Below are 20383 nucleotides of genomic sequence, written 5' to 3'. Positions count from 1 at the left end.
CAAAGGGTTCCACTTAGAACAGAACAGAAGAACCAGCAAGTTGACAAATCTTTTTTGCGATTTCTCTCAAACTCCACTCCTAAGCATCTGTGCAGAAGAAGAAAAAAAAAAGGTCAGGACAAAAACAGAGTAAACAATAAAGCATTAAGAGCCAACTTCACTGACACAGGCATCAACTACAGGCTTTTCTCAACCTTAGGTAGCAAGCAGTGATGAGTGATTGCAAACAGGTGAGCTCATTACCTCCAGCTGCACTGAGCTAGAAGGCGGTAATCCACAAGAAACAGAGACTGAAGTTAACTTGCCCACATATACACACACTCAGGCTGATAGGTACGAGAGAGAGAACAATAAAAAGAAGACAAATGAGAAAATAGTGAGCCAGTCAGGAATAAATGATCATTTAAAAACAATAGAAACAATTAAAAGGAACTACACTAAGTACAATAAAATAAATACAATATAAATATAAGCTATGCAGAAGTATACAAATAAAGTAAAAGGATTCTGAGCTGGAAAAGGGTAAGTACATATTTACACAATTTACAATTAAGAATGCTACATCAGCATGTGCAGCAGACAGACAGTAGTGTGCGTGCAAATAAGCAAGTGCAAATTAAGAAAAGTCCCCAAAAGGGCGGTTTTGATTTTCATGAACGAAATGCCCTCATGACTCATCGAGTGATGCTTCTTACCAGCTAACCGGTGGCATGCAGTCTGACGACGTCACATTTTAGTACCTACTTGGATTGCTTAAGGAGGTACTAAAAAAGTACCTGGTACCAGGTACTATGACCTAATGGAAAACCCTGAAAACTGTGCCAAGTCGATCCGAGTAGGTACTAATGGAAAAAAAGGCTTTAAGTTCCTTTTCCATTAGTACCTACTCGGGTTGTACTAATTACGTACTTTACACTAATATCGTGTCTCATACTAATTACGTAACGGGATGCTTGGCCGTGTTTTGCAGTCCATAGCATCAGTGTTGCTGTACCACCCAGTGACGCAGTTGATCAAGATGCTCTCAACCATGCAGCGGTTGAAGTTGCTGAGAATTCAAGGGCATATACCAAACTTCCTCAGCCTCCTCAGAAACTACAACCGCTACTGCCCACACTTTAAGCTCCCAGATGAACAATGGCCGGTGGCTTCTCCCCTCCTTTTTCATGTCCACTACCGTCTCTTTCATCTTTCATCAGATTTGCAACCTCCCTGCTGTCAGCTCATCCCCACTGATGATGGATCCTATTACTGTGATGTCATTCACAAACTTTAGGATGATAGGCGCCTTGTTATAGATGACACAGTCATGGGTGAACTGGGTGTAGGATGGGGCTGAGGATGCATCCCTGCGGAGTGCCCGTGTTTGTAGTAATGCTGAGTAAAATTCCTTTACTAATCCTGACACACTGGCTGAGGGAGAGGTTGAAGATGAAGAAGAGAACATCAGCTAACTCATTGGCATGCTCTGAGAGTCCACCCAGGGATGTCGTCTAGTCCTGCTGCCTTATGAGGGTTGATCTTCCTCGGTGCTGTGTGTACCTGATCTGATGAGATTGTTAGGTGAAGGGATGAGGGGCTGGTGGTCCTGTATGTATGTCTCCTCTCTGTGTTAAGGCTGGAGGTCTCAGAACAGGTGTAGAAGGTGTTGAGGTCATCGGGATGCTGTCTATGGAGCTGGTGATGCTGGTAGTGCTTGTGTAGTTTGTGATGTGTTGTAGGACTTGCCACATGTGCCTGGAGTCAGCAGTAGAATAGAAGCCATCCAGCTTCTCTCTGTACTGCCTTTTGGCTGCTCTGATGGTTTTCCTCAGTTCATACTTTGCAGTTTTCCGCTCAATCACTGCATGATCTAAATGCAAGAGAGCACGCATGCAGTATGTGGTGTACAAGAAGCACAGAAAAGAAGAAAATGGGTGGTGTAGTACTGCTGGACATTACAGTGGCAATTGATATAATTCATGTAATTCATTGTTGAAGAAATTCTGTTATGGTTTTAACCAGTTTGCATTGTTAAGGATGGAATTATTTAAGTAACAGTAAATAGGACAGGCTTAAATGTCAGGGCTTTTAAGTGTGTAATGGCCCAAGAAAGGTGTCTTGGCCTGCTGTTGTATGTTATCTTAACTAATAGCATAACAGTCATCCTTAATAAGCCTATTATTTCAATGTATGCAGATGATTCATCTATATATATATATATATATATATATATATATATATATATATATATATATATATATTAGCTACTACTAAGAAAGAGTTAAATGTCATTTAGATTCTGAGTTGAAGTCAGTAGTTAAGTGGAAAAGGAGCAATAAAGTTATTTTGAATGTCTATAAGGCATGATACTTTGTTCTAACTTTTCTATTTCAAAAACTCAGATTTTAAAGGTTTCCATTAATTGTGTGTTTGTTGACCAAGTTTGTGAGACTGTGTATAATCTTAGTAAATTATCCTGGACAGAACATATCAAGATTGTCGCTAATATAGGAAATGGGATTTCTGGGGTTAAAAGACCAGACTCAATCAGACAGTTAATCCAGGCTTTGACATTTTATGACATTTTTTGAGTGGCATGCATTACCTTTGTTGTGGAGGGAGCATAAAGGTCTTAGCTGGTTAAATTAAAACAGAGTTTGTTAAGTCTTATGCTTTTATTGATGTTATATATCTGTGTGGAGATTGTAATAATGCACTGTTAAAATTTAAAGACCTGTGACCCTAGGAAGAATAGCTGCTTTAGCTAATGAGGATCTTAATAAACTAAACCAAACCTAATTGCAGAAATCTTGTTTGTGCTTGGAGAAAAGAATTTAGTAAATAGTTTACCTTTTCTCTACTTGTATATACAGTCGTTCTTCTATGGAACAGCGTAGCACAGCTGTCCTCAATATGTTTCCTTTTCTCACAGACTCTGTGACGTGTTAGAGGGAAAAAAAACACTAAAGGCATATTTTTCTTTCTCATATATGACAAATAATGCTAATTCTGTTTTTGTTATGAACTATAAATTCTTACATGTGGAGCTCTTCTTAGAAATAAATACCTTTTAAAGTAGTTTGGGCCATTTTTTAATTGTTATTTTAACCAAAGACTAAGAACAGTTGGGCAGAACAGTCATTCATTTTAAGATAAATTAAGTGCCTTTTTTACCCAGATATGGTTTCTTCTTATCATAATCATAAATGTGACATGTTGAATATTTACTGTAAATCAATTTGCAAAATGAGGTCTGCCTTGAAGAGTTACAGAAAAGAACAACTGTTTGAATGTTAGTGCATTAGTATGAATATTCTAGTAATAACACTCTTACAACCATGACTCTTTGTAAGAGATTTTTCTAAGTCATTTTTAATTAGCTGTTAAGCCCAGCATACCTTTTGTCAACCTTGACTTAAATGGAAGAGAAACCTGTATGGTTTTATGCTATTGATCACTGAAATTGGTGCAGTAAGACTACAGGCTGTTGGTACATGTGAGAGCTTCACCACTGTTAATAATTTAGCACTCAGCACTGATATTTCCGGTTCTCTCTTATGATTTAGTGATTCTGTGGTTAGAAGAAAAAGGAGCTTGTAATATGGTCTATAGCCAAATAGGACATGAAGCACCCTCTAGTGATCTGTGAGGATATTAAAAAAAACAAGAGTAGTTGGCTAATGACAATACTATGGTACCTCTGTGTAGTGACTATGTAACTAATCATACTATTTAAAGTAGAAAACCTGTGAAAAACATGCCATGATGGTACCTTTCAGGTAGACAGAGGCCTATTTTGTTGCTACTTTTAACCTGTAGTCAACAACACAGAGTTTAATAGAGGTATGGTACTACATTGATTAATTGAGCTAATAGGTGCCTGTGAATCAGTGCTGCTGGTGCTTGGTTACTCATAGTTTGTATTTTCACAGACCGTTTCACACCTTCATGGTTTGAAGCTTGCAGGCAACCTTGGGTGCTGGATGAAACTGATGTCAGTTTCTGTTACCATAGCAGCCCTGCTATCTTTAGAAACCAATCAACAAAGTGTTTGGGTCTTTGTACTATATCTGAAAAGCTCACTCAGTTAAGATTGCTGTTGCACTTTTTCCTTTCATTTCCACTTAAAAGTAAAATGAGAGGAGCCCGTACTCGGGATCAAGACTTACTTTATTCTTTGTGGCACATGAAATGTTTGTGTCGGTGCCAGCGTGTGTGTCGAGGACTGATTCAGAGAGAGCGTGTTCTGATTCAAAGTGCAAAAGCCACACTGCATTTGATTATCACTGCAACGAGTGTGTGGTGATTCCATTATCTCTCACTGGCTGTTTAATAGGATGACGGGACTGCATAGTAACTGTATTTCAGTGTTTCGGATTTTCGAGGATTAAGGGGCTTTCTAAATGCATTAAATAAAGGTGATAAGAAGCTTGGGCCTTCAAACTGTCACTTTTTAAATGTGATTGGCTGATTTTTTCATTTCAGGCTTACAAGCTGAAAATACAAAGTTAGTCCACTGATTTTCAGCTCCAGATGTCTGTCTGTTTGCTTTTCTTTGCCATCTTCCCTTTCTAACCCCTCAACCAGTCACAGCAGCTGCCTCTCCCCGAACAGGGTTCTTCCAGAGGTCTCTTTCTGTGAAGACTGAGCTCTTTTTCCCTAAGTGCTCGCTAAAAGGGAACTTTTAGAGAGAGCTTTTCTCTCTAATATTTACCTACATCTTTACCTACAATATGAAGCTCACTTAGATAACTGCAGTTTTGAACTGATGTTACATAAATAAAACTAAACTGAGTTCAATGTGTGCACAGTATTGGGTCTTAGATTGTAGCTTTTTTTTTTTTTTTAATCCGCTGACTTGGCTGGTTAAGACAATCTTTTCCTTATCCTATTTAGGGCATCTGGTTAAAACCAGATTGGTTTCACAACATGTGGCAAACAGAACTCTATAACTAAAACCTTTGGGTATGGTACAAATAACAATTACAATCCAGAACTGTTGATATTTGCAAAGTGAAAACAAATTAATGATCATTAACCAGTGCCATGAGTCATTTAGCGTATTAATAGACTAGAGAGTTGCAACTTTTAGAAATAACAAAAGATGACATATACATTGCTTTCATATGCTTGGCACATGGGCTCCTGCTGTTCATAGTTACAGCCTGTTATCATTTCCTTGTAACAGTTGTGGGATTTTACATTTTCCACATCTGAGACATTTCCCAGACAATTGTTTCCTGTGCTCTGTTATATATGTGAAGTTGTTTTTAAGACGCTTCTGTTAACATGCCAGTGCGAGTTTCTATGTCCTGTTACTACTTGTGTTACAGCACTTAAGTGTTGCCTCGAGACTCCATTCTTTGTAGCCTTAAAAAATACCATGGCTCCACTATGAAAACATCTGACAAGTTAATAGTAGATGCAAAGAACTGAAAACACCAGCTGAACTTCAAAGACCACAAAAATAGTTTTCTGCTAAACAGGAAGATACTTTCAGATACTTCTGTATCTTAATATTTACGCCTCCTCGAATGTAAAAGTTATCATGTGCGATATTATCCATGTCCAACAGCACTGTGAGCCTCGGTGCTTGTACTCCCACAGCCACAAGGTGGAGCAAACTGCATTCTGAAAGATTTACACCATCCTTGTTCTGGCATTTGTTCAGAGCAGATATTATGTAATGTCTCTTTGTTTGCACTCCAAATAAAGGACACTTTTATAGGCAAGATACATTTGAACTCTTCATCCCAAGTATCCCATCTGTTCAATATCTATATCTATCATGCATCACTCAGCTTCAAAGCACTAGACACAAACTGAAATATTTTGCATCTGTGCACTGAGAATGTGTGGTGAGCCTTCGAATCTTTCTTTGAATCAGTGTGCAGATGCAATACAACACAACTGATTTTTTGATAAAACTTTTTCCATAAAGTGAAAGCATAAACAGATAAAGTGACTTTTAGAATGACTCTTATATGGCTAAAACATGTGTTTATGGACATTATTTTGTGGCAAATGTGCACATTCAAATTTAGATAAGGAATTGAAAAGGTTAATTTAAAAAATGGTAAAACTGCTAACAATTAAAAATGGTCTCACTACTTTAAAAATGCTTTTCTCAGATCAGTTAATATAGAAAAAAAGATTGCAATCCTTGATTATAAATGGTAAAGCTCAGTACATGTTTTAAGTCATATGGGGGTTTTTTTTAAGTGCTGGGTGGTCCATGCATGTACAAAAAAAATTGCCATCCTCCTAGGGTGGGTGAGACTTGTGGAATATAAACTCCTGCTCTCCGTCTGCTCCCACTACTCTAGGTCTGGGTGGGCTAGCGAAGGAATCAGGGATGAAGCTCCTTTTTGTGGTTGCCTGTGCACTTTTTGTGCTCTGTACATTTGATAATGCTGACTCCTCAGCTTATGACAAAATTGTTGCCCACAGCAGGATCAGGGCAAGAAAAGAAGGGTAAGCTCATCTATATATATTGTTTTGCTCTCTTTTTGTGCATGCATGAACATTGAACAGTTGTTATCATTTCTGCACATCTGTATGTTGTATAACTCTATAAGTCCAACTATTTCAACAATATTAATTGTGTATTTTTTTTGAAGGGTATCTAAGATCTTGCATTTCACTTAGGACATGTTTAATCCAGCATGTGTCGTTATCAATATTCATACTTAACAGTCTGGCTTCAAAAGCAGCAGTAGTATTTGCCAAATAATTATTCATGCTTGACGGCCTGATGTCTTATCCATCTGGGCTGTTAAATAATCCTTTACACGTGAATAATTTCATAGATTCCTACTGATGTCTTACTTGCTGACTAATTCTTCATCACATTTTTTGGTATTAATTCTCATTAGACCCAATGTCTGCGCCCTTCAGCAAGTCATGGGAACCAAGAAGAAATACTTTAGCACTTGCCGTAACTGGTACAGAGGGTCCATCTGTGGAAAGAAAGCGTGAGTGCTTGTTTTGTGTATCCAACAGGAAAAACTGTACCTCCAGTTCAAACAAATACATTCACTCAGCAGTTATGTGGGCTTACTGTTCTCTTTATTTTCTTTTCGCATTTCTTCTACTCCACCCCCACCCCACCACCCCCACCGCACTCACACACACACACACACACACACACCACCTCCTGCCCCCATTTTTCATGGAAACTCGGATGTTTCCACAGAGATAGACATCTGTTATCTTACTTTGAATTACATTACCACTTAAAATGAAAAACACATTTATAGATCCAGCCTTTAAACTCTTTGTATAGAAAACAGTCCAGTTTGACCCTATAAACTAAAAGTTAGGGTTTTCATAACTTGAGCAGTCTGGTTGATGTTGAATGCCACAGTGGTGAACCACTGATTCCAGGATATGATGTGGCTGCAAAATGTTGACTGTATTCTTGAATGGAAAAGCGTTTAGCTCAGCCATTATAAGAAACCTCTTTATTGGTTTTGTTCCAGCAATCTCAGCAGTTTTAGTTTAAACATGAATCAAGTTTGTGGCTATTAACAACCCCCTTTACTGTTTTTCTTCCTTTCACACACATATACATACATACAGCACTCACACTGAGTTTGCCCTCAGTGCTTGACTGAGTCATGCTTCGCACTCTAAATAGGCTTAGTTCTTCATGTTGAATACCCTCTGCTCACTGAACTTGGCAAATGATAAGGTTGAAAACAGTCAAAATATTGTGTTTGTTTTAGCGGAAGTCTGACAAGGAACTATATAATCAATGAAAAGTTGGCTGAGCTAAAGCTGCAGTTAAAGCTAACTGATTTACTCATTTAAACCCATTACAATCTTCTAAATTAAATAAGTAAACTTCAGTTTGAGTTAGACTTTTCTCCCATAGAAGAGCTGCACTGACAGCAGAGATAGTCATATTTGTCAGTGAAGTTTAACTGGATCATCTGGTTGAGTACAAATAAATTGACCTTCTTTTTTTTTTTAATGTACATGTTACATGATTGAGGAGGCCAGGTCTCCTGGATGCATTAACTGCATCAGATTATATTACCTTCTCCAACCAAGCCTATTGCTCCTCCCATCATTCCTCCTACTCTGTCTTCCATAAATCCCCCAGATGTTAGTAGTCCTCCAGCATTAGAGCAAAACATTTCTTTCAGTTATAACTTTCAGAAGTGCTTTATTAAAACTGCAAAATGATTTTGTTTACCATCTCTAAATTTTCCTTGTAGGGGAGAACATGTGCATTTTAAGCTAAAATGTCACCAGTGCCTTTTGTGATCATTTGAAGAACTTCAGGGTAACTAGCTCACCAAGATAATCAAAGACAGTGAGACCTGAATAGAACTTTTCCATTTATGGCAGTTGGTGCTGCACTCAAAGTGTTTGTCTTCACCCTCTGAGAGAATATTCTCTGCCAGAGCAGGTCTGCCTCTAAAGAAGCTTTATATTAACAAACTTCAGAATCCAGGCTGAAATTTTTTTGATGGGTTTAACTGAAATTACGCTTCATGGAGGATACAAAATAACAAAGTTAGCGGAGCAGTACTTTTGAAGAGATGCTGCTAAATCAAAAGTTTCCAATTCCGTAGCCAGACACAGCTCCACAGTGTGGGAAAGCAATGTTACGAGGTTTTTGCTGACTCTGCCTCAATGGGGCTTGTGTGATCTCATCCCAGTTCCCGCAACTCTGATGCAGACCAAGAAGCGTTGGTCTGTACGCTGGCTGAAACATAATAATCAGATAAGAGCAACAGTAAAGTAAAGTCTAGAGTATAAATCATCATCTTAAATGTAATTCATCTTGCCACCATGTTGTATAATGCTTCTCACATGTATCCCTTAAAAGCCATAAAACGTGTGTAAATTCTGTCTTTATTGTCTAAATTTGCCTAAACTGTTCTAAACTATTAATGGCAGATTTCACATGCAGATGTCACAGGAATACTGTTGATAGAAATGAACTGCTAAATTTTTGTATTTTAACATCCTTTTCCCTTTAGTTTATTTTTCTTGTATTTGGAATTGGTATATGCATTGCCAAAAGCAATACTACTTGTTATTATACACTAATTACCATGACTTGGAAAAGTAGCAGCTTTCCTGCAGTTAGGGTTTATTTTTTCTGACAATTAAAACTGGGCAATCTACCTCAATGATCTCCCCTGCCTACTCTTGGTGCATATGGCATTGTTTATTCCTCATAGCTATGTCTCTGACGTTTTCATCATCTTGGGAGTCTTTTTACTGTTGAATACACGTTAGGTATTTGAGGTAAAGTAGATATATTCAAATGTCCAGTTTTCCCAGAGGAAGAGATAATGCTATAGCTTCAGCATGGTCGAACCTGCTGACGTAAGACATTTTTACATCGTGCAGCTGCACTTTGAATTTTACTGGTCTCTTCAGGCTATGACCTCAGGCATTTTGGAGAACATGCTGCTGCTCTTCATATGTGTGTCCAACAGCAAATAAAAATGTGTCAAAGCATAAATCAAAATGACTATTCTCTCAGTATAAAAGTCTGTTTTAAAAATGGGTATGCTGGTGTCCAGAGTAGCTAAACTAAGTCCATCAAATCCATTTTTTTATGTTAACCAACATTTCATAAACTCAGATATAATTACTAATCAGACTTTCAAGACAGACATCTTAATATAAATGTCACATAGAGTTCAGCCTAATTCTGTAGCTTAAAAGAGGAGGACTTGGTGTTATAAATCTACTACTGTAATGCTAGCATGAACCCAATTAGGTTTTGGCAAAAGCCTTTGGATCACATGGTCTGTTTGGGTAATGCAGAGGATAATGGGTAACATCTGGAAGCACTGAAGAAAACAGAAAATCACAGAACGATGATTCAACTGAAAACATAGCAGCAAGAAAAAAATACTTTCTTACATGTATTCTTAAGATTGGTATCTTAAACTTATGTGCAAATCCATATTTTTGATGTGTGTATTTTTTTTCCTGCAGGACTGTGCTTTATGAGTGTTGCCCAGGGTATATGAAAATGGATGGCATGCTTGGCTGCCCTGCAGGTATGGTCTGTACTGTTTTGTAGAACAGTTGTAGAACAGCTGTGTTTTAGCTTTGAAACCAGACCAAATAAACTAGAAGCAAGTGCCACAGCATATTGTTGATGCATTTTTTTTTATTTCAAGTTCCAATCGATCAATTCAAAGATTGTGTTTTATTTCTATTTTCAAAAACAAAGCTCGACACTTATCGTGATTTTTTTTCTTTCTTAGTTGCCCCGATTGACCACGTGTATGGCAGTTTGTCTATAGTCAAGGCCTCATCAACCCAAAACTACGCTGACATTTCCAAGCTAAGATCTGAGATTGAGGGACCAGGATCTTTCACCTTCTTTGCTCCCAGCAATGAGGCTTGGGATAATTTGGATGCAGTGAGTCAGGACAAAACAAAAAGCTCTGGGAGATCCTCATCTTTGAGATTTTAACACCCAGTTTTTTTCATCTAACAGACAGTGAGGGATGCGCTGGTCAGCAACGTCAATATTGAACTATACAATGCTCTTCATTATCATATGGTCAACAACCGCCTCCTGACCAAAGACTTAAAGAATGGAATAAAAGTGACCTCCATGTACAACGACCTTGATCTCCATATTAACCATTACTCCAATGGGGTGTGTACTCAGTGTTATTTTAACATTTTACATAAACCATTTGTCAGGGGTATTACACTGAAACAGATGTTGTGTACAGATAGTGACTGTGAACTGCGCCAGGATCATCTACGCCAACCAGATCGCCACAAATGGAGTCGTGCATGTCATCGACCGTGTCATCAGTACTATTGGAAACACTATTCAAGATGTCATTGAAGTTAACGATGACTTGACAACACTGAGTGTGAGTACAAGCTTTGGTTGAAGAAAAATGATTAACAACTAAAACTGCAAACCCTGCTGTAAACGACTTATTGATGTAATATGAGACTCTTACAGTTACTATTATACAATTAAATTGTGAATATTTTCTTTGTATGCTGCTTTACAGTATAATGAAGTTCACTAAATATAATATTGATGGTGACATAATCTTCTAGGATCTATTTCAAAATTCTGAGCTTTTGGAGAAACTGGGTCAGCCAGGACATTACACTCTTTTTGCCCCTACCAATGAAGCCTTTGAGCAGCTCGGCAGCGATGTACTGGAAAGAATTCAGAGTGACAAGCAGGCCCTCAAAGGTAAATCAGACTTCTTCAAAGGCTTATTTTTAGTGTTAAGTTAATTGTAGCAGAACAATGTTTACTGATGGAAGTACTGGAAAAGAAATGTAGTGGTTGCTGGGAGCATGGTTGTGCATTGAGCTTCTTCCAATTCAAAACAGATGAAGCCACAATAGATCTGGAGCTTATTTAGCTTTAAAAACTAACGTGAACCAAAAAACAACTTTTGTCTTTCAAGCCAAGCATTAAATTGTGAGTTTGAAAACATATAATGTAACACAAAATTTGACATTTTTATGGCCTTTTTTTTAACTGCTGTTCACCTATATGTATCTTCATAAAATATACTTGTATAATTATCAGTAATATTAGTTATTATTTAAATTGTTGAGATATACATTGTGATTTCTTAAAGAATCAGAATTTCTAAAAGGCTTTCAAGATAATTTTCTATCTAAGCACCAAGAGATAGTAAAAAGTTGTACTTCATCTGTATTTCCTCATATATATTTGCTGTGCCGTGCTCAGATCAGAACAGTTCCCCTCAAAGACAAACAGGGCCTCACTAGAGGACCACTGGGATCTAAAGGATATGCAGGTTTCTTCGATATAACCATCTTGGCTGTGGTATAACAAAGGAAAAAACATTAATGTCCCAGTGTATCAGACAAACATCTACTTATACAACTAAATCATATATTAACTCAAATATTTTACTTATTTTTATTTTTTTTGTTTCAGCTCTTCTGTCTTTCCACCTCCTGGACTCAATCCAGTGCTCTGAAGGTATCCTGGCTGGCACCTCTTATGAGACACTGGAGGGCAACAACATTGAAATTGGCTGTGATGGCGAAAGCTTGACAGTCAATGGCATTAAAATGGTGCGCCAGAAGGACATTGTCACCACCAATGGTGTCATCCATATTATTGACAAAGCACTTGTTCCAGACTCAGGTTAGAGCACCTCTTTGCTTCCTATTCGGACATGCTTTGTTTATTACAGAATATGCATATCGAAGAATATGTATATATTTGTCTATAGTTCATATTCTAAAATTGTCAGGATTTCCTTTACCTCTTTAAGCCAAGCAGGTAATGGAACTGTTGGAAAGTTCCCAGTCAACCTTCACTGACATGGTGTCCGAGCTGGGCCTTTCTGGTGGCATGAGATCAGATGCAGAGTACACTTTACTGGCTCCATTCAACAGTGTCTTTACTGGTGAGTTACATACTGCTCATTATACCACTTGCACTCCTCTATTTTCCACTCAGCAGGTTGCAATGTTGATTTTTTAAAAATGCTTCAATGAATTCATGCAAAGTCTTAATGTCATATGTTGAAAAAAAGTAGCCGCTATGCTTCTCATGTTTTAAGAAACAATTAATTGTAGTCAGCTAGGGAAAAATTGTATCTTATTTATATTGATACTCTTTTGTCAGTGGATGTAAAGAATTCCACAATAAGAAAATCTAAAAGTGACTGTTATCACTGAATGTTGTCACATTTATTCTGTGCATTTATTCTATTTATTGTCCATCTTGGCATAAGACACGTCCAAGAAAAATCTGGAAAACTGTGACAGATGATGATGTTTCGTGCTCAATCCATAAACTTTCCCTCTGTCTGTCTGTGAACATGGACCTACAGAGCATTTATCGTCATTTGTAGGATACTATTTGTGGTTCATCTGCGGAACTGTCAGGTCACTGAGTACAGAGTTGACTTTGGTTAAAATATGTTTGTTGCTGCTTTAGGGTAATGGTAGTCAAAGTAGTAAGAATATAGTTTTTTGAAGCCAATGCTTTAAATTTAAATGTATTTTTTTCCTGGCGTAATTAATTTGAAATGAGAAACATAAAACTGTTTCTTTCCTCTGCAGATGAAGTAATGTCCATGGATCAGGACTTACTCAGAATTATCCTGGAGAACCACATCTTGAAGAATAAGATTGTTCTGGGACAGCTGTACAATGGCCAGCAGCTGGAGACCATTGGAGGGAAAATTCTTCGGGTCTTCATCTATCGTTCAGTGAGTACTCTTCTCTAAAGTTTTGCCCAGTAGTTATAGCTGGAGGCCATTAAAGACTTGTTATAGGCAATAGCCTCAATCAATCTTCAAATCTTTGAGACTTCAAGTTTATTCTCTTTTATTCAACTTGTTTTACATCTGCAGGCTGTGTGCATCGAGAATTCCTGCCTGATACGAGGCAGTAAAGAAGGAAGCAATGGGGCCCTTCACCTCATGAGGACTCTGTTGAAACCTGCAGAAAAAACTATGTACGAGATTCTGACAGAAAACGGAGGGTTCAAGTAAGTACAATGGGAAGGAAAATGGACTGTGGTCTTAAAAACCAGTATAATACTCAAACCACATCTTGACTATCATTACATTAAATCCACATGGCACATATGGGAATGGGAAAGTGCTGTTGCTGCAATATGTCATCCCTTAGAGGCGTCTACAACAGCCAAGTTACAGTTTTCTTCTCTGCTCTTTAGGATCTTTTTGTCTCTGATGGAAGCTGCTGGCTTGACTGACGTGCTTCAACAGGAGGGAGGCTTTACTCTGTTTGCCCCAAGCGACACGGCTTTTGCAGGTTTAAGTGAAAGGGACATGGCTGTGTTGAAGAGTAAGTTTACCAGACTTTTTTGTCTATTTGTGTTTGTTTTAAGTACTTATGTTGGGCAGTAAAAGTCTGGATAGAAATGCAAAATAAAATAATAGCTAATGTGTATGTCTTTGCTTTATTTCAGAGGACATAAATGCACTTAGAACCATCCTTCTGTATCACATCAATAATGGTATCTTCATTGGTGGTGGTTTGGAGCCTGGGGTGACAAACCTTCTCAAGTCCCTCCAGGGCAGCAACCTCAAAGTTGTAGTTGTAGGTATTTTGTGCATCCAGATGGAACCTATATGTCTTAATCTATTAAACCTTATACCTCAGATAATTACTGGGGTTTTTTTGTTTTGTTTTATTTAATCATAAAGAGTTAAGTATTCAATAAAACTGTTTTATATGGTAGTGTCTATGAATACTGTCTGATTAAAAGTCATTGTCCACTTTGAAACTCAGTGACTCCAGTAAGCTAATGATATTTAATGTGGGACAGAGATCATTCCTCATATTTTAGTATGTGGTTTCATTCACACCCAACACTTTGTGGTTTTCTTGTCTGTAACTGTTTTAATGGTTGTCCTCAGGCAAACAACACTGTGAAGGTTAATTCTGTTCAAGTCCCTGAGGCTGATATGATGGCCACAAATGGAGTTGTTCACTTTGTCAACAAGCTGTTGTATCCTGAAGGTAAAACTTTCATCCAGTTTTTGTCTTATAAATCTGTCAAGAAACGTGATAACTGTAAATACCTAATTGCAGTCAATGCCGTGCTATCTTGTAGAAATCCCTATTGGATCCCAGGAACTCCAGATGGTTCTGACGAAGCTCATCTCTTATATTCAATTTAAGGTGTTTGTTTTTTTTGTTGTTATTAAAGTTCCAGAGATGTTGGGTTGGGTCTAGTTTGCAGTTTTTTATTCTTTATTTAAGTCGTAACAAAATGTTTATAATTCCATGTAAAGTATAAGAAATAGCACATACAATGTAGCAAATACAATATTTTTCAGCTGAGCTGAGCAATTATATGCTTTATTATGCAGCATAGACATTTAATATGCTTTAACAATTGTATTTACTTTTTTACAGTACATTTCTGGATTCAGATATCAGGAAATTCCTCTTACATTTTTGAGTAAGTAGTTTGCATTTTTCACTGTCATTAATAACTCTGTGCTCCCTGTTGTTATTATAGAGGACTGTCACTTGTGTCATTCAGGAAGGTATAGTAATGATGATTAAAGAATATCAACATTATGTGATTCCTAATCAGTGAAGTATGACCAGTTATATTTAATGACACTGTTGCAAGCACAAAACTGAGGACCGGTGGAAAAAATAAAAACAATATATTCCTCATCTAATGACAGCCGCAATATTTGATTATGACTGCTGATCTTGCTACCACATTCTGGAAATTGTTTAAGGCCCCATCCTGAGGTACTCACACAATACCTGTCACTGCCTGAGAAAAAAAAACATTAGGCAGTTAGCTAAGATTAGCATTTGTTAATCCATTGGCATTTCTTCTTTCCACTTGCCAAAAATTGCTTGGTATCGCTCCATTTCCATTAAGGTAGTCAAGATGGTGAACAGTGAGGACAGGGAGTGTACAGTGTACATTACAAAATATGGGAATCTTTATGAGATTACCATCCAGGAATTCACAGTGCACTTTATGTAGCCAAACTTGTCAGTTTACATGTAGTCATGCACTCAAAGCTAGTTAATTACAAATTAGTTGTAGTTAATCACTGATGTATTAGTCACATGTATTTAACATAAAGCTGAGCTAAAGCAAATCATAAAGCTGTAGAAAATTATATCAAAATTATATTAGTAGATATCCTTTGATTAGGAATCACCTTTTTTCGTGGCTCAAGAGTTGGCAGTTCATCTTGTAATCGGAAGGTTGCCGATTCAAGCCCTGGCTCCGACAGTCTCGGTCGTTGTGTCCTTGGGCAAGACACTTCACCCGTTGTCTACTGGTGGTGGTCAGAGGGCCCGATGGTGCCAGTGTCCGGCAGCCTCGCCTCTGTCAGTGCGCCCCAGGGCAGCTGTAGCTACAATGTAGCTTGCCACCACCAGTGTGTGAATGGGTGGATGACTGAATGTGTAAAGCGCTTTGGGGTCCTTAGGGCCTAGTAAAGCGCTATACAAATACAGGCCATTTACCATTTTCTTTCATGGAAGTTTTCTGATCAACTGAAACTGTTTTTTGTGTATGTTGGCTGTACAGAAGTTGATCAGTGTACAATGCTGTGCACTCTTGATTTCGGTGTAGTAAAGCATGGCTTCTTTGCTCTTTTACACTTCCTGGGGTAAAAGAAGTGACAAGGGTCATTCAAAGGGAACCCGTCGTCAAAACGGTTACCAGGGTGATTGAAAAGCAGAAGCCCATCCAAAAGGTTACCAGGGTGATTGAAACGCAGAACCCCGTCCAAAAGGTTACCAGGGTGATTGAAAGGCAGAACCCTGTCCAAAAGGTTACCAGGGTTGTCTCTGGTAAGTATTTTTTAAGTGTAAAACACAATCATATGACTTCATATTCAGAACTCACAAATGCTGTTGTTTCCAGGGCCTCAATACTCAGTCAGCACTCGCACCAGCAACATCGATCTGGAAGGTCAGTGAAATGCTTGGAAACTTAAAACTAAGGATTGTTTGTGTGATTATTAATTAATATTATTAATAAATTATTGTTAGATGTGTATGGAAAGAAAATATACTGCATATTTTATCTCTGAATTTAGCTATCACAAATAAAATACAATAATCTAGACTATAATAAAGAGAATTTATACACACATCATAGGTAACTTTCAAATACATATAATAGACTTTAAATCTCATTAAACCATATCTGTTGGAGGATTTAGGTAGAATTTATGTGCTATCACTCTTATCTGATATTTTTTGCCAAATATTTCAGCATCACTTTAAAGATACTTTCATTTTTCCATTAGGAGTTGATCTTTCAGAAGTTTCCACCATTGAAACGAGCGATCTTGACGCATCAAGGCTTACCAAAATAATCCAAAGTGAGTTTTTTTCAAGTCTCTAGGAAGTGGAAAGCAGGAAAATAATTCATAAATAATGTGTGTGATTTGTGTGTTTGTTTTGCCTTTATAGAAGGCAGTTCCAGAGGAACTAATCCCAGAAGAGGTATAAGTAAAAAAAAAAAAAGAAGAAGAAGGAAAAAGAAATAGAAAGAAAGACAGAAAGAAATGAGACAGATAGTTTAGGCTGTCACTTTAAGACTTTGGCTTCAATTATGCTCCATACTCTTCCTGTACCATATGTCCAACACATCCCTGCAATCACTTTGGAACCTACGGGAATAGCTTGGCATTTTGGGAAATCTGCTTACTCCACTCACTCTTTGTTGAGAGTTTGATAAAAAAAAAAAACTGGTAACACTCTCATTTATGGATTGAGAGGGCCAGCAGCCCAGCTTAGTTTAACACAGACAAAAGAGATAGCTGGCAATCACACTGTAATGCCAAGAGAATATAGTCCTGCACAAAGCCTTCTGTAAAACCACGTGCTGGTTTCAGAATTCCGATACAGATTAAACACACAAAAATTCATTAACTGGTGCTGGTACAGACCCAGGCTAGTTATTTTCCATCTATTTCTTAGTTAAGCCAGCTGCCATAGCTTCATTTTGGTCTTGTGCATACAGTAATGTTATCAGTCTTCTCATCTAACTTTCAACAAGAAAGATGCAAATACAATTCCCCCAAAATATCAACATTCCTTTATTCCAGCTGCAGTCTCTTTACTCATCTGCTGTCATGCTTGCTGCCACAATGCTCTCCTCAAAGGCTATGCTGAAATGTGTTGCTTCAGTGGCTGTTATACAACATTTTGTGAGACCCACATCCAGCCCGGCATCCACCTGTATAGTTTCTGAGACCATACACTTCCCAAGAGGGGAAGTCATCATCATCACTCCTGCTCCATGCGCTTGGTGTTTCCATCTGGGCAGTGATGAGAGTTTGGATGCCAAACTTCAGCACAGTATATCTTTTAGACTTAGACAACAACCTAATCCACATGACTGACAAATATTTATTGTTCTTTTTTTTCCAGATGGAGGCAGGAGGAGGGGAAGGGACTGAGCACAAGCCGATGAGAACACCTCTCGGGTAAAAGCAGAAAGAGACGTCAAACCCAGAGGTTAAAGTTGGTGTTCTAATACAAGGGCTTTGCCTAAAATGTCAGTGATTTCATACTGTAATAGGTATACCTGACAAAAAAACTACTCTCATAAACACTTTAATGGTGCTTTGAATGTATATAAAGCAAGTTCACATGAACATTTTAGCATGATTTTAAATACACAGAAAGTCAATGCAGCTATAGGATAGTCTGAATGCATTCATTCATTCATTAGATTTACAATAAAATACTTCAATTGTGAGCTTCTCTATGACTTTGCTTAATGCGAAGAGGTTAAAAGCTGCCTGGAAAATTTCAAAATCTAAGCATGATAAAGATAAAAAAAAAACAAAAAAAAACATGTTTTCTGACTTTAACTGTATTTTTTTTTTTAATTGTCTCTGTGTATTGTTTAAGATGCAATGTAAATTTGTCTCTCTTTCTATCATTTGGAATGATGTAGCTGAATGCTTTTGGCTTTGCCTTCTATTTTTCAAACAACTTCCAATAAAGTGCTTTTGTTGAGATAAATATGCCTGTTTGAACAGGGTATTAGTGGAGATTGTGTCATTTTGAAGTCTTTGCAAAATTCTTTAATGGTAAGTTTTGGTTCATTGAGATGTTAAAACTAAATTTGTGCTTGGAAAAAAATTCTTTACTCCACAAAATTTGGACCATAGTACACAAACAACATCACTTTTTTTTAAAATGTATGCTCATTCTGCTTTTGTTAGCCTGTTAAATGTTTAACATTATGATGGTCCTGCTCAGAGAAAAATGTATACTTCTGAAAATGTTTTGCCACTTGATATAGGATTTTATCTAGCAGTATATGCAAGCTTCCTTTGTTATTTTAATTTCATAATGTGCCAGCTGTTTTTAATGAGTGGCATATCCAGACACAGGACCAACACATTAGCACCTGGACACTTTTATTAGAGTCATGCTCCTCTATATGCGTGGATTATGGCAGTGTGAGTAGCAGCATTTCTTCTACCAAAATGTGATTGTTGTTCAGCATTAATGGAGCCTTTACACACATTTTGGAAATGCTCCTAAGCAGTGATTTCAAAATATTTACACAAATTACATCATAATGTAATGTACTCAATTATAGCCATTTGATGGTATTTTTCACATTTGTGACTGTTGCTGACCCTTTGCCAAAATAACTTTATTAAATGTGAGATTGCCTGTGGGTGTCTGCTTTATATTTACTTAACTTTTCCAGTATTTTGTTTACCCAAGTTTTTCACAATATTTTGCTCACAATAAATTCATAGTAGTATTTTTAGTTTAATAGTGGCCTAAAAGAGGGTTTTAAAGAGTTGTAAAGTCTAAACAGCAGTCCAACTTATTGGAAACAGAACTGTAGATTCTAAAACGTATGAGTCATTCCTTTCAGTGGTTTAGCCATGCATCTGCCAGTTTAAAAGGATCCAAGCAGTTTGGATTCTGTATAAAATAAACATAAAAATTGGATTAAAAATAACTGCATTATCGTAATTTTCAAGAAGAGTCAACTGCCTTTACTGATAAAAAAAAAGGTCTAACTATAAAACTACAAATAATTTATGTAAACTACAAAATATGATGACAAAAAAAAATTAACATTGGCATCAATTACAAATTACTTACATTTCATTTCAAAATGCTTTGCTGAATTTCATTTGTCAAAAGAATATGTAAGTAATATGTTTTTTGTGACAACGCAGCTGAGATACTTCCCTGAGGTTACAGGGACATTATGTTTGCTGTTATGTACAGATATTTGGGTCAGCACCAGCTTCTGCGTTATTGTTTCATGAGAAGAAATTCCTCAGTGCAGTTTATGGCTTCTTGGGTGCATTAAAACGGATTACAACCTCAAGCAGCCAAGAAACTTGTGCAACAGGCAAAACAGACATGGCAAAATATAAAACGTTTTTTGGTTTTTTTGGTTTTTTATCTGTTATTTCACATCAGAAATCATTTACAGGAATCGTCAACAAGCTTTGGCGATCCAGGCTGCTGGTTCACATGGCCTGATATGATGAAGTCATACAAATAATCACTGTTTTGCCGTTTATGTGTTGCTTTTCCCAAAAACATCCCTATTGACAGCCTAAGTGAAGCATCACATCTGCTCATGCAGTCAGTAGCTTATGAAAAATCAAAAATAATATTTGTCTACCAAGCAAAGAAGCACAAATAATATCTTAGTATTTTCTGTAGAGCGAGACCTGCACCATATGGCCTAAAACCTGCTCACATCTGTACTCTGTGGCTGTTTTAACAAGTAATGAACTGTCAAAAGCTCATCCGCATTGAAGTATAACTGTGAGGCAACTTTTTATACCTCTAATTATAGATGACAGGTATCATTACTGAATATCTGACATAATTGCTTACACCACAGAAGCTGCTCAGTTATGTAAGTCTGCATGCTACA

The 20383-nt window shown here is 37.3% G+C and overlaps 1 protein-coding gene across 2 annotated transcripts; it reads left to right on the top strand.

Annotated features, from left to right (window-relative positions):
• The first annotated feature begins 310 nt into the window (after nt 1-310).
• postnb (periostin, osteoblast specific factor b) lies at nt 311-19146 on the top strand. 2 transcript variants are annotated; one of them, XM_005455025.4, is made up of 22 exons: nt 311-522; nt 6309-6456; nt 6858-6956; nt 9949-10013; nt 10224-10381; nt 10460-10624; nt 10704-10850; nt 11047-11188; nt 11912-12124; nt 12255-12389; nt 13051-13199; nt 13344-13480; nt 13670-13800; nt 13925-14055; nt 14376-14478; nt 14573-14640; nt 14878-14923; nt 16117-16293; nt 16367-16414; nt 16755-16829; nt 16921-16953; nt 17884-19146. In XM_005455025.4, exons 2-22 carry the CDS (start codon nt 6338-6340, stop codon nt 17910-17912), a joined length of 2370 nt encoding a protein of 789 aa, XP_005455082.1. In that variant the 5' UTR covers nt 311-522; nt 6309-6337; the 3' UTR covers nt 17913-19146. The 2 variants fall into 2 exon arrangements, with proteins under 2 accessions (XP_005455082.1, XP_005455083.1); XM_005455026.4 differs by lacking the exon at nt 16921-16953.
• Nucleotides 19147-20383: the final 1237 nt, after the last annotated feature.

This window comes from Oreochromis niloticus, linkage group LG14, assembly GCF_001858045.2.
Source record: "Oreochromis niloticus isolate F11D_XX linkage group LG14, O_niloticus_UMD_NMBU, whole genome shotgun sequence".
NCBI classification, from domain to species: Eukaryota; Metazoa; Chordata; class Actinopteri; order Cichliformes; family Cichlidae; genus Oreochromis; species Oreochromis niloticus.
Note: the sequence above shows the minus strand (reverse complement) of the source record. Positions and strands in the feature narration are given on the sequence as shown.